The sequence below is a fragment of the Schistocerca gregaria genome, chromosome 4 (genome assembly GCF_023897955.1).
Source record: "Schistocerca gregaria isolate iqSchGreg1 chromosome 4, iqSchGreg1.2, whole genome shotgun sequence".
Classification (NCBI taxonomy): domain Eukaryota; kingdom Metazoa; phylum Arthropoda; class Insecta; order Orthoptera; family Acrididae; genus Schistocerca; species Schistocerca gregaria.
This window is the reverse complement of record NC_064923.1, coordinates 29,872,212-29,887,304: the sequence shown is the minus strand read 5'-3', so window position 1 is coordinate 29,887,304 and position 15,093 is coordinate 29,872,212. Positions and strand designations below refer to the sequence as shown.

Here is a 15,093-nt window from a genome sequence, read left to right as displayed (position 1 = left end):
CCGTTTGTGTAGTTGTGCCGAGAGCAAGTTTCGTCCCGCTGTGTTTGCTGATGGCTCAGATGACACGTTTTACGGGGTAATTAAGTCTTCCATGCTCGTGTTAATTCACCGTCGATGGTTCGTCTTGTCTCTCTTTCCAGTTGTCTTTTCTGTTGTATCAGGTCAGTGGCTTCGTGGGGGATTATCGGATTTCAGTTTCTATTGTTATCTGTAGTAATGCCACGTTTATCGTTCTTCTGATGGCCGTTTGTGACTAGCTCTAAGTCGTGCAAGTCAGTATTGTCGGTTCCTCTGTCACTATGTCTTTGCACCGGCTCCAGTCGGCGTTCGAGTACAGTCGGATGGTCCTTCTGGCGGGTAGTTGATGATGAGAGATATAGCATCAGTGGAGAAAAGGATAAGTAGGTGACCACTCGACGCTTGAGTCGGTCACAGTCACTCAGGGCCGAGCTATATAGGACACGATCGGGAGCCGAAGTCCGTCTGTGGCCTATAAATGTTGGTTAGTATATGGGCAAACGGTCTGACGGTTTAGTCGTGAAAAAGTCGAAAATGGCCTGACCATTTTGGTTCTCGTGCCAATCTCCAAGTCTGGGTTGTCGAGCGTCCAAGTCTGCTAGGAGTATTAACCTGTCTCTGGACATTAGATACCGCATTTCTTGGACAGGGAGAGGTTTGCCTTGAGGATTGTAAAGACACGCTACAGTTATCGCACGCGCATTATGGCCCTTTAGTTTTATCATGACCAATTCAGAATGATGTTGATGTGGTCTCGTCGAATTACTTGCCACCCAGGTTGACCACGGTGCGAGAGCCCGCACTCTTCTGGTCCTGGTTGTTGATGTGATCGGACTTAGCTAGTTGACAGCTCGTTGGTTTCATCCTGGAGCACTCTGACAGTGACGACGAGGCAACAACAGCCTGGTCCCAGTCTTCACTGGTTAAGGAAGTTGCTATAGAAAGCTGTAGAAGCAATTACTCCCTGGACGTCACATCCAGTCGGGGGCGCACGTCGTGCACTCTCTCCCGTACCAGACCGAGACTCGCTCGGTGTTTGATTTTGTTTGCTGCCCTGGGACTGACCTGATGCTTGATCCTGGAGAACCATCGTACTACGTAGCCCTCAAATCATCTCAGAAAGAAACTGAGAAAATCCTTTCTTCCAGGAGCGCTACACCCCGTCGGAGGTTCGAGTCCTCCCTCGAGCATGGTTGTGTGTGTTGTCCTTTAGTTTAAGTTAGTGCCTAAGCTTAGAGACCGATGACCTCAGCAGTTTGGTCGCGTAAGACCTTACCACAAATTTGCAATTTCTGGGAGCGCTAATCTTGCAAGTTACACGGGAGAGCTTCTGTGAAGTATGAAGGTAGGACGCGAGGTAAAGCTGTGACGATGGGCGGTGTGTCATGCTCGGGTAGCTCAACTGGAGTTCGAGTCTCGGTCCGACAGACAGCTCTAATCTGGCAGGAAGTTTCGTGTCACTCCGCTGCAGAGTGAAAATTTCATTCTCAGAGGAGTCAGCATTTTACCTTTCCTTTGGCGAAGCTTATCCAGCTTATTGACATTAGGATACATCTGTACCCTGTAGAGTCTCCTGATGCAATTCCTTTGGATTTCCATTCGATATGTTCACATACTGAATAATGGGATCTTCTGCCGGTCATACTCGCATAATATTTGGACGTCGCGACTCTCAGGTAGCGCCTGAAGAAGACGTAGAGTCGCACCGTCGAAATATCGTGCGAGAACGACGCGAACAACCGGCAGAAGACCCGATTAAAAAAAAAAAGGTTCAAATGGCTCTGAGCACTATGGGACTTAACTGCAGTCCCCTAGAACGTAGAACTAATTACACCTACCTAACCTAAGGACATCACACACATCCATACCCGAGGCAGGAATCGAACCTGCGGTCGTAGCGGTCGCGCGGTTCCAGACTGTAGCGCCTAGAACCGCCCGGCCACCACGGCCGGCGGGACCCGATTATTCAGCATGTCAACATATAGCCGGGAAACCATGAAGTATTATTGCATAATGAAAAGTTTTTCTATTTTCTCTGTCTGAAGCATCTGAGTGCACATATAAGTAAAAGGCTTTATGAAGCTCGCTTATGACTGCATATCGACTGTATGGGCCAAGAATATTTTGCTTTAGTTCTTCTACACGAAATTTTACACGCAATATTACTGTCTGGAAATAAGGACCGTTGCAATTTGGAAATCCAATGAGTTGTAGATGAGGCCGTGTTTTACACTATGATAAACAGATGCAATTTCAGCACGTATCGCAGAATCTTCTCGAGACGTTAGTTTCTGACAAAGAAACGTGTAACTGTTTTATTATTACGATAATGGTATTGGCTCTGAACGTATTGTTGTGTGTTCTGATGACCCAATACAGTTTCCCTTCCGTCAAGTTTTATCCAAAAGGTGGCGAGGCAAATCACACACTTTGCTATGACGTGGTATCCTTTCATGAACCGCGTGAAAAAAAATCTTTGTTTTGTAGCCAGTCTTTGTTGAAAACCTTACATCATTTAACTTCCTTCTTCGGACAGACGAACGTGAATCACTGTCTTCATCATTATAGGAAGGGCGAAGCCTGGGGCACGGATGTGTGTGATGTCCTTAGGTTGGTTAGGTTTAAGCAGTTCTAAGTTCCAGGGGACTGATGACCCCATATGTTAAGTCCCACAGCGCTCAGAGCCATTTCAACCATGTTGAAGGGCGAAAATTATTTTGTCAACACCGATCCTTTGTGAAACACGCTGGCAACATAACTATCGAATAACGCCTAACAGACAGATGTGTATTTTGAATTATGTGTAGTGACTGGAAGAGGAAATTCACACATCATTCTTGCTCGTCTTTCGAATTACTCGAAAATTCGGCACAAGTGTTTCCCTGGATCTCGGACAGTAAATTCCGGGACAATTGCTTGAAACGTATTCATCAGATAGTACGCCTGAGGTGCAGGCAGGATTTCCCCAGTACGTACAAAGCTGGAGTGTCGGCAATAGTGACGATACGAGAAGGGGAAGTTAAGTTTGTGTCAGAAGGGGCACCGGACTCGGGTTAGTGCGTGCAGCTGCGGCAGCCACAACACTGCAGTCGTGTAACGACTTGCACATCTCGCCGTAAGCACAAGACTTGGCCACAAGTCCCGGCTATGGCTAAAATTTTAATTCATTTCTTGAGCTCCTGTCATTATCGAAGATATACTTAAGAATCGCCTGTCTCGAGGAAAATTTAGTTCCATCAGATCAATATTCAAACGTGTATAAATATTAAAGGTGGGAATGTTGAGAAAAACTGTATGTTGTTATTCGTCGTTTTTGTAATAACTCGCACCGACACGCCGGTGTTGACAGCGGAGGCGGCGCTGGGGCGCGGAGCGGTGCTGGAGGTGCGCGCCGTGCACGTGGGGGCGGTGGCGGCGGCCAGCGCGCAGGCGGCGGTCGAGGAGGCGGCAGCCGGGGGCGGCGGCCCGGCGGGCTTCGTGGGCGCCATGCAGCAGCTGTCGGTGAACGGCCGCCGCTACTTCGAGGTGGCGCGGGCGGCGGGTGGCGCCGTCGCCGCCCCCGGCTCGCACAGCCCCCGCATCCGCGTGACCGCCGCCTTCGGCAAGCGCGACCCACAGCTCGTGCACAACCCCGTCACCTTCCGCTCCAAGCACACCTTCGTCGGCCTGCCCGTGCTCAAGGCCTACTCCGCCACCAACATCTACTTCCAGGTAAGTGGCGCACCCACCTTTTTATTTCTTTATTGTTATTTTAAGCACCTTATACAAATGTGGGCTGTCAGCAGCATAGTACGCTGCTCTTCAGCCGCTAGTGGTACAATGAAGATGACAGAAAGGTGGCACAGATAAGACAATAAAAATGGCGGGCAAAAACTGTAGACACGACAAACAATAAACATGAAGCTGTTCACGCTGGACGAGAAAAAACACTAAAACCCGATGACACGGGGCGCAAAAACGGACGACTGCGACGGCACAGGTGAACAGTGATGGCTTGACAGCGAAAGAACACTAAACACAAAACGAAGGCAGACACACTACACACTGATGGCGACGATCTCCGGCGCGCGAATGTCCACTGAGCGTGTACGAGTCTGGGGACCTGCCAAAAGAGGAGGAGGGGGTGGGAGAGGGAGAGGGAGAGGGGAGAGCAGGAAAAGACACACGAAGTGGGAGGGGAGGATCAAAGTTGATAGGAGGGGTAGATGGAGGGGAGGAGGACATCATCAGGGAGGGGGAGCTGGCGGAAGCCACCTTGGGACAGGGTAAGGAGGGTGGAGAGATGGAGACCGGGAGGGACGTGGGAATACAGGTGCGGCAGCGGGCGGGGTTGGGAGAGGATGGGTGAGACGAGCAGGTGAGGAGGATCGAGTTTACGGGAGGTGTACAGGATCCGTATCCTTTCGAGGAAAAGGAGGAGGTGGGGGAACGGAATGAGGTCATACAGGATCCGCGTGGGGGACGGGAGACAGATGCGATAGGTGAGACAGAGAGCATGGCGTTCAAGGATCTGAAGGGATTTATAAAAGGTAGGGGGCGGAGATCCGGGGCATATGGGCGTAGCAAAGGATAGGGCGGATGAGGGATTTATAGGTGTGGAGTACGGAAGGAGCTTCAGGTGATGGAGTCGGGAGCGTGCCTTGGCTTGGATTGTCTAGAGATGGGGATCCAGGAGAGGCGACAGTCGAGGGTGCCGCCAAGGTACTGAAGGGTGGGGGTGAGGACGATAGGATGGCCATAGATGGATGCTTAGATAGAAATCGAGGAGGTGGAAGGAAGGGGTGGTTTTGCCTACAATGATCGCCTGGGTTTTGGAGGGATTGACCTTGAGCAACCACTGGTTGCACCAAGCAGTGAACAGGTCAAGATGGGATTGGAGAAGGGGTTGGGAGCGCTGCAGGGTGGGGACAAGGGCAAGGAAGGCGGAGTCATCGGCGAACTGGAGAAGGCGGACGAGGGATGACAGTGACGGCATGTCCGCCGTATACAAAAGGTACAGAAGGGGGGAGAGGACACAGGCTTGGGGTACACTGGCAGAGGGAAAACAGGTGTAGGAATCCGTGTTATGGATGGTGACGTAGGAAGGAGAGAAAGGAGAGAAAGGAGCCGATCAGACTGACGTAGTTAATGGGAAGGGCGAAGGCATGGAGCTTGAAGAGGAGACCGGAATGCCATACGTGGTCATAGGCACATTCAAGGACCAGGGAGAGGAAGATTGCGGAGCGACGGGAAATAAGCTGCTTGGAAAGGAGATGAGTAAGGTGAAGGGGAAGGTCATCAGAAGAGAAGGACGGCCGAAAGCCACACTGAGTAATGGGAAGCAGGCGGTGTTAGTGGAGATGCTGGTGGATGCGTCGGGTTAGGATGGATTCCACGACCTTGCTGAAGACCGAGGTAAGGCTGATGGGACGGTAGGAGGAGACAGCGGACGGCGGTTTACCAGGTTTAAGGAACATCAGGATACTGTAGGTTTTCCACAGGTCGGGGTAGTAGCCGGTGGACAGGACTACATTGCAGAGCCTGGCCAGGGTGGAGAGGAAATAGACAGGAGCTTCACAAAGGTGGCAGTAGGTGACACGATCATGACCAGGAGCGGTGTTGCATTTTGTGCGAAGTGTAGCAATGAGATCCTGTGTAGTGATAGGGGCATTGAGTTCCATGTGTGCAATGTTGTCCAAGTACTGGGAACCAGGTGTGAGGGGAGGGACAGAGGTGTCAGTTCGACTGTGGACATCTGGGAGAGGAAGTAATCGAACTGGGGATCATCACGGATGGATATAATATCAGAGAGGTAGGAGGTAAAGTGATTGGCCTTACTAAGAGTGTCACCGAAGGGGTGATCATCATGGAGAACAGGATAGTAGGGGGAGGTTTTAGTTCCGGTAAGGCGATGGAAAGCTGACCAGAAGTTGGACGAGTTTATAGGTAAAGTAGCAGTTAAATGGGTACATGTCTGTCGCCAGTCCAAGCGTTTCTTAAAAAAAATGGTTAAAATGGCTCTGAGCACTATGGGACTCAACTGCTGTGGTCATTAGTCCCCTAGAACTTAGAACTACTTAAACCTAACTAACCTAAGGACATCACACACATCCATGCCCAAGACAGGATTCGAACCTGCGACTGTAGCAGTCGCACGGTTCCGGACTGCTCGCCTAGAACCGCGAGACCACCACAGCCAGCCAGCGTTCATTAGCCGCGAGCAAATTTCGAATGTGTCGCTGGAGTTGCCGGTGGCGTCATAGTGTGTCCGGGTCATGCGTGTGGAGGAAGGCATGGTAGAGATGGCGGGGTTCACGGAGGAGGACGGCCTGTGGGGGTAAGGTAGGATGGTGGGGGTGGATGGCGACATAAGGGACATGGGCCTCCATGGCCTCAGACAAGGTCTTCCGGAGAAAGGAGGCAGCATTGGTAACATCGTCAGGGTGGTAGTAGGTGAAGGGGTGGCTATCGACCTGGATGGAGAGGGTATCCCAGTAGGCATTCCAGTTGGCACAGGAATAGTCACGGATGTACATTGGGGGAGTGTCATTACGAGGGTCGGTGCGGGGGTGACAACAATCTGAAATGGTGAGGAGGACAGGGAGATGGTCTCTACCAATAGGCTCCAGGACATCCACTGTTAAGCGGCCAAGGAGGTTAGGGGAGGAAAGGATAACATCGAGAGTGGAGTTGAATTCGGGACAGGTGTGCTGGCGAATGGGGATGAGGTCGCCTTGAAGAGAGGAGAGGAACGCAGGAGGAGAAGGTACGGTCAACGTGGGAGAGGAAGTCGAAGTGAATAGGGGCATTAGGGCAGACATAGATGGTGGCGCAGGTGACGGTAAGGCCGGGGAAGAAGAGACTAAGGATCAGGTGTTCAGTGGGGTCGGGAAGGAGAGGTTGGAGCCGAACTGGGATCTGACGGTGGTGACCAACGGCAACTCCGCCACTTGCAATCGGGAGGGGATTATCGGAGCGGTGAAGGAGATAGGGCAAAGTGTGGACGGTGTGGTAGGGTTGGAGGAAGGTTGCATTGAGGAGGAAGGCATCCACACGGTGGGTGGCAAGGGTGTGCAGGAAGAGGTGTTTGTTGGTGGGAAGTGAACAGATGTTGTTGAAAAAGATACGGTGCTGTTGCGCCATGACAGGGATTTAGACGAGGGTGTCAAGATGGGAGAAGGGGAAATGGGCCTGGTTGTTGGAGTATGTGGTACACATTTTTAGGTGGAAAACGGAATGGGCTGCGAGGGATATTTGTTGGAGGGTGTGGGGGCGCTGGAAAGGGTGAACATTTTGGAGGACGATGGTGAGCAATCCTCAGTGGTAGAGGGTGGGCGAAGGGAATTGCCAGGAGGGGTGGGGGTGTCCAGAGGGCGGACAGGAACTGTCAGTTCAGGAGTGGTAGGAGGGGGTCAGGGCTTACATGTCTGGGGTAAGTAGGATGAGGGAGGTTACAGGTATTACAGGAGGGGGGACAGGAGATTGGGGCACTGCCATAAGAAGTGGGCTCGTTGACAGTGCGGGCAGGTGGTGGCCTCACAGCACTCAGATGTCGGGTGTGCATTATACCACAAGCAGCAGAGGGATTGAGGAGGGAACAGGAGGGTCAACTTGGTAGCGTTGGTGAAAGAGAATGGCACCCTCCTTCAGGAGAAAGTCAATGGAGGGGGCGGGTTCCGAAAAAACCCGCAAAAGGCGGGTGGGGCCGGCTGAGTTGTGGGTGAGGCGAATGACACGCACCTCTAGATGGCGATGCACCTCGAGCTCTGCCAACACCTCCTCCTCTGTGATTGTCGGACTAAGCCGAGTGATCACGGCATTGAGGGTCGGCAAGTGACGCGGGAGTTGGGGTTGGCGGGAGGGAGGCGAGGAAGGGGCAGGGGTGAGGGAGGCAATAGGGCCGAAGTGGATGACAGGGATGCGGGAAAGGAGATCTGTGCGAAGGGTAGGGCTCGTGGAAGAGATGAGGACCGAATCATGGCGAGGAGTGAGGAGGGAGATGGGGACACTGGGAAAATGCTGGCGAAGGAAGAGGGTGAGGTTCTGGGCCTCAAGAAGGGAGGGATCAGGATGGGAGAGGAGATAGCGGTAGGAAGAGGAGGAGGAGGAGGAGGAAGGGTCAGGGACAGGTGGGGAGACATCCTTGGCATCCTGGGCAGGGGAAGGGGGCGAGGCGGAGCCTTTCTAGGTGCAGAGGAGGCAGGGGTGGCACTGGGGCGTTTGACGGCGGCAGAGGAGGTGTGGGGGCCGGTAGCAGCTGGAAGGTGGCGTGGAGTGGCGGGTTCCGGTGCTGGAGTCGGCGCCGGAGATGGTGAGGGCGAAGGCTATGGCGATGGCGATGAAGAAGACGATGAAGAGGGCAAAGGGGAAAGTTGAGCGTTGGACTCAGTCCTCCGGCTACCACCCTAGCGGGGGCCACGGAAACGGAAGGAGCAGAGGCAGGGAGTGGAGGGAAGGGATCAGAGGATGTGCGGCAGGGAGGAGCCGGGGATAGAGTGACAAAAAGAGAGGGAGATGGGAGAGTGAGGGGGGATGGACTGGGGGAGGGGTGATTGGGCACACCATGTGATAGTGGTGGCGGCGGCGGAGAGAGGTGTGTATATGATGGCAGTCGTGGTGGCTGTAGTAGTGGTGGTGGGGGTTGACATGGTGATAAGGAGAAAAACACTTGCCAGGACAAAGAAGCAAATGAGGGATGGGCAAGGCGACGAGAAACACAGAGTAAAAGGAATGGAGAATTATGAAGGAGACTGGGGCAAAGCCCCACTCTGGTGCTGCTGACAGGGGAGGGGGGCGGGCAACCGACTGGCTGGGCGGTGGGGACTCTGCTGCTACTGCTGCTGCTGGTGACTGGCTGGCTGGGACCGCTGCTGGCTGCCGGCTTGGACTGCTGCTGGTTGCTGGCTGCTGGTTGCTGGCGGCTCGCTGCTGGCTGCTGGCTGGAATTGTAGCTGGCTGCTGGCTGGGAACGCTGCTTGCTGCTGGCTGCTGGTTGGACCGCTGAAAGGTGGCTGGCACCTGCAACAGACCTATCGCTTCGATTAGAGCCGGAAAGGCACAATCGAAGGGCGGAGATGTTACGCACCCACCAGTCCGCACCGCTTTATATACTGTCCAGTCACATTAACGTGACCACCGACCGCGTTCGACTTCGACGTGAAGTAACCATTCACAAACGGCAGATGGCAGCACTGGTAGTCGATGGCACGTATAGCATCTCGGGGAACGCGGACGATGTCGAAATGTGGAAAAGATGCGATATCTCTGCGTCCCTAAGGGCCGAGGGTGGAAGCATTTCCGAAACGGTGCTAGCTGTGGTGCATCGTGGGCCGTAGATGACGGAGATGAACGGTGGCTGCGGAGATGCTTACGCGCGAATAGACGTGCAACTGTTTGTGGCACGGATCCTTAAACGAGAAACCTAGCGTAGCTGGCCGTAGCGAGCCTCCACCTTCCGGAACCTCAGTGACCTCCTTCGTGCACATCTCGGGCTGCAAAAGGTGGTTACTCGAACTTCTTACAGGTGATCACAGTAAAGTGTCTGGGTAATGTATTTATTAGGTTCACCGTATTTAGAAGGTGCTGTTGCTCTGCAACTGCGTATTGAATAAACTCAATTCAGTTAATAATGTGTTCTTCATTTCTGTCCACGATCGGTCTGAGCATTTATAACGCACCCATTTTCTACTTGACATGTAAATTGTGCCGTGGCGAAGCGACGTCAGATCTTTCTATTTATCTTGCAAGGCCTTCTCCTACATCACATTCTAACATGTTATAAGAAACGTTATATCTAATACACAAATTATTTACAGTAGATTGGAAAGGTTGATGAAACACGAACTCGGAGAGTTTTTTGGCATCCGGAGCAATGTAGGAACACACGAGGCAATACTAAACCTACGACTAAGAGCGGAAAACTGATTGAGAATGGCTAGGTTTACACCTTCTGTAAGAGATATTCGAGAACGGAATTAGGCAGAGTGGTTGCCTCTCCCTCATTTCATTTAATCTGTGGGCTGAGCAAGAAGGATGAGAAATTTGGGTAATCAATAAAAATCACGCTGGGGGAATTGTAGATGATTCTTCGTATTGCCTTGTAGTAGGCAAAATTGGCCAGTCGGAGCGTCCTGTGGCGTAGCCCGTGAGTGGCGTTTATCTTTAATTAAAATACCGGGAGCAAAAATAAAAACTTTGCGGCTTCCCGATGATATTGTTATTCTGTCAGAGACGGCAAAAGACATGGAAGATAGGCTGAATGGCACACAGTCTTCAAAGCAAGTAATAACATGAACGCCTATAAAACTAAACCAGGGGTAATGGGGCATAGTACGCTATTTCGCGACTGAGTGATTGACTCACTGACTCATCACCCCCCATCCCCCCCCCCCCCCCCCCCCCAGCCCAAAACCCCTGTGGACAGAAACTTGAAATTTGGAGACTGTGTTGATCTGGTACTGCAGGCGTCGTTGATGAACGAATTTTTCGAAATTCGACTCCTAAGGGGACGAAATGATTTTTAACAATACCTCGCTTTTAAGGTAATTTTGAAGCCAGGCCTACAAAACTTGGTATTTGGTTTCTCGTTCAGAAATAAATAACACATGTTTCAGCATTTTTAGATATTTAACCTTTTTGGGGGTGAAATAGTAGGTGAATTTTTTTTTGAAAATAAATCGTTATTAATGAATTGCTAAAGTATTTTTAAAGCAACAACTATGAAAATTGATATTTGACTTCTCGGCTAAAATTTAAAAAAAATACGCCCTTCGGTGTTTATGGAAATTTATCCTTTATGGGGGTGAAATAGGGGATGAAATTCTTTGTGGAAATATTTCATTCTGCAAACATTTTTGAATCTACATCTATGGAAATTTCTGCTCGACTTCATTGCTAGAAATTAAAAAGAATACGCATGTGACTGCTTTGGAAATTCAACCCTAATGTTGGGAAATAGTGGATGAAATGTTTTATAAAAATATTCATTGAGAAACCATTTTGAAAGCTAAATCTATAATAATTGGTATCTGACTTTTTGGTTATAAATTAAAGAAATACGTGTTTCATTGGTCTTGGAAATTCAACCCCTAAGGCATTAAAATGGGGCTAGACTGATTGACTTATCATCGTCCAGCTGAAACCACTAAGGACAGAAATTTGAAATGTGGAGAGGCTGTGGGTCTTACACTGCGAGTATTGTTTAAGAAGAGATTGTTCGGTGTTCCACTCCTACATGGAGCGAATGGTGGATGAAAGGCTTTTTGAAAATGTGTTATTATGAAGGGGATTTTGAATACAGAACTATGAAAACTGGTCTTTTGTTTCCGGGCAGTAATACATGGTTCAGTATTTCTAAAAATTCATCCATCAAGGGGGTAAAATAGCTTCTCAGTCAGAAAATAAAAAGACCGTGCGTCACTGTTTTTTAATTCAGCCCCTGAGGTGGTGACATAGAGGGTGAAAATTATTAACAAACTATTTCGTTATATTAAAAAGTTGGTATTGTACTTTTCGGTTAGATATAAAGAAATATGTGCTATGAGATGTAATTCCTATGGAAATATCATCATAGGAACACAGAAGGCATGATTAACAAAAACCTTGGGCTCCAGCTACCAGAATCATTTTTGGTGAGAAAGACCTACGGAAAAGATCATGCTTCTATGGCTTTATTAGCCTGAAAAGTGTAGAAGGTGTTGCTATTTGTGAACAACGTAAAAATTTGATCACAGAAAAACAAGAAAAATCTGTGCAGACATTGGAGACTACGCGAGTGAACCAGCAGGCGCCAGGCCAGTAGCGTGTGACGTGTATTTGCAACTCTGGTTCAAGATTAAAAACACGTCGTGTCACGCACATTAAAATCTTTAAATACGAACGATGAAGGTACTTTCTAAATTTCATAAAAAAAGCACACTGGAGTCGGCTTCGGGAGGACGACTGTTGAAACCCACGTCCGGCCATCCTGATTTTGTATTTCCGTGATTTCCGTAAATTGCTTCGTGCAAATGCCAAGTCGGTTCCTCTAAAAGAGCACGGCCAACTTCCTTCCCCATCCTTTCCTTATCCGAAGGAACTGATGACCTTGCTGTTTGGTCCCTTCCCCCCAAACTAACCAACAATCACAAAAAAATCGTCTGCACACATATGTTTAACCAAATATTGAACGAGATTTATGGATCTGTCCGTGCAGTCGAGGGTATGGCTCTTGATGTAACATTTCATAAGATTCTTGTAAATTCGTGTGTTGGACTAACAGGTCATTGAATCGGGTGCTACACTGTATGTCTATCAGCTCAAGTCGGAGGTAATGAGAAGGTACGTTAGCGGTCAGAAGCGAGAAGGGTCCCACAAATAAACCGAAATAATTTTTCAACGCGCAAAGTCTCGAAATCTCTCTCACAAATCATGACGAAATTTCCCAACTACTTAAACGAAGGTAGTCATACCTGGTCGGGAAATAAGTGCCTTGTGTTGTGAGAAATGTTCTATGTCTAAAACTTGAAGCTGATTTTTCCGAAGAATTAACTATTTTACAGCATCAGTCTTGTCAACCATATCTGTCAGTAATTCATTCCCTCCTTCCAATGAGAGGTTTGATGAAATCAAATAATTGACGATGAACAACCACAAAACATTTAGTCACAGACCTATTTTCCCAGATCACATCGTCTGCGTGTCTGGTGTTGTAACGAAGTTCCAGTGAACGTTCTTAGAGCGGTGGTCTAAGAAGCTCTCTGTATGCCGTTCAAAAAGCAATTCCCATTCAGCGCTGAATGGTGTGGCTTCTCCATTGTTTGAACCAGTGCGTGGGAGCAATGGTGTTCCTAATTCGGAAAGTAAATCTAATGTAACACGACTGATGTTGGCAAACCGTGACAAGCCGAACGGCTCGCTGTGTCGGCGGCCGGCCGCAGCCTTGCTGTTCCCGTTCCTTCTCGTCGTGGCTCTCGGGAGGCTCGGCAGCAGGTCTCTGATCTAAATAGTGACAACTCACGTTTCTTAAAACATATACAATTCAGTCAATACCTTACTTCAGTTTTGTGCCAAAATTACTTCTCAAAGTGATGTTAACATTTTCATCGTTACACAAAGAATTATGGTAACAGTGCTCAAACAGAGTTTTGAACATAGGCCGTTAACATGCACACGAGGTTTCAAGGATGTTCCCAGTCCCTCCTACGTTACCATCCATAACGGCGATTCCCGCACCTCCTGCCCCTCCGCGAGTGTGTCCCAGGGCTCTGTCCTCTCCCCTCTCCTCTACCTCCTGTACACGGCAATATGCCCCAACCCCTCCCCCCCCCCTCCTCCAGTATACCTCTTGCAGTATGCCGATGACACCGCCTCCTTGCCCTCGCTCCTACCCTTCAACGGTCACACTCTCTTCTCCAAAACCAGATTGACATTTTTGCCACTTGGTGTAGCCAGTGGCTCCTGACAATCAATCCTTCCAAGACCCAGGCAATCATCGTAGGTCGTACCACTCGCTCCTCCCGGCTTCTCGATGTTTCCCTTAACATCTGCGCCCATCGTGTCCGCCTCTCCCCTACCCTCACCTACCTCGAATTCACCATTGAGCGTCACCTCACTGGGATCCCTCATCTCTGCTCTATCCGATCCAAAGCCCACAACCACCTCCGACTCCTTAAACTCCTCTCTGGCTGGACGTGGGGCTTGAAGCCCCCTACCATCCTACACACCTATCAGTCAATTCGTCCCATCCTCTGTTCTGCCAGTCCCACATCCCCCTCCACCCCCCCAAATTCCATAAGTCCCTCCAGATCCTCGAGCATCATGCAGTCTGCCTCGCCTTCCGTATAAGCCTCCCGTCGCCCGTGCACATTTTCTATGATCTGATTCCTTTCCCCCATCTGCTCCTTTTCCTAGAACGTATCCTCGTCCTCCACACCTCCCACCGTCACGATCCCCCTCATCCCATTGTTGTTCCTCTCCTCTCCAACCCCCGCCCGTTGCCGTGCCTTCACCGTTGTGTCCACCCTACCCTCCACCTTTACACCCTTCATCTTTTTTCCACCAACTGCCCCTCCCAAATGATGCCGTCTCTCCATCCATTTATCCCCCTAATGCCACTCTGATCCTCACCTCCCCCTTCCTCCCTCTTCCTGGCCTCTCCCCCCCACTTCCATCCAGATCTTTCTGCCGACCGTGGTGGCCGAGTGGATCTAGGCCCTTCGGTCTGGAACCACGAGGCTTCTGCGGTCACAGGTTCGAATCCTGCCTCGAGCATGGATGTGTGGGATGTCCTTAGGTTACTTAGGTTTAAGAAGTTTTAAGTCTAGGGGACTGATGACCTCAGATGTTAAGTCCCACAGTGCTTAGAGCCATTTGAACCATCTGTTCTTTACTTGCCTATACTCTCTTTAACTCCCTTCTCTCCCCCGAGTCCTTTTGCTTTCTCCTCCACTGCCATCCCCACTCCTTCTCGCGTCCGCTCTGCCCCCTTTTACTATGTCCTCGTCCTCCATCGGCTCCCCCCATTTTCTTTTCCTCCCCCCTTTTTTCCCCCCTCATCAGTTCGGATCTCCCCCCCCCCCCCCATCTCCATTTGCCGCCTTGTCGCCTATAGGGTTGTTTTCAGTGAACGTTCAGTGTTGTGTGTCCCCTTTCAGGGTTGCGAACAGCCACTATGCTGTCGCTAGTTGTCTTTTTTTATCTTGTGCGAACAGACATCAGCATTTCACCGTGCCTTTTTTTTTTTTTTTAATTGTGCTGTCTTCTTACTGTGTCTCTTCACCGCCGTGTTTTTATATTTTAAGTTCCGCAACTTTCCGCTATTTTCTGTTATTAACAAAGTCACCGATTTATCGCCTTTTTTATATTGTTTGTTATCATACCATTGTGTTGTTTAACTCTTCTCTCGCATGTAGAGCAGCGTATTAAGCGTATTCGTGATTTCCTAACAGAGAGAACCCAGTTCGTAGTAACTGAGGGAAAGTCATCGAGTAAAACAGAAGAGATTTCTGGAGTTCCGCAAGGTAGAATTATAGAGCTTTCACTGTTCCTTATCTATATAAACGATTTGGGAGACGACCTGACCAGCCGTCTTAGGTTGTTTGCAGATGACGCTCTCGT

At 49.9% G+C, this 15,093-nt stretch overlaps 1 protein-coding gene across 7 annotated transcripts in view; it reads left to right on the top strand.

Moving 5' to 3' along the window:
- LOC126267963 (neurexin-1a) overlaps nucleotides 1–15,093 on the top strand; it is a 1,982,806-nt gene that overhangs the window by 1,693,649 nt on the left and 274,064 nt on the right. For all 7 annotated transcript variants that reach the window (XM_049973298.1, XM_049973297.1, XM_049973300.1 and 4 more), the window contains one exon: nucleotides 3,368–3,729. In XM_049973298.1, coding sequence (XP_049829255.1) covers nucleotides 3,368–3,729 — 362 coding nt within the window. The remainder of the gene's footprint in view (nucleotides 1–3,367; nucleotides 3,730–15,093) is intronic.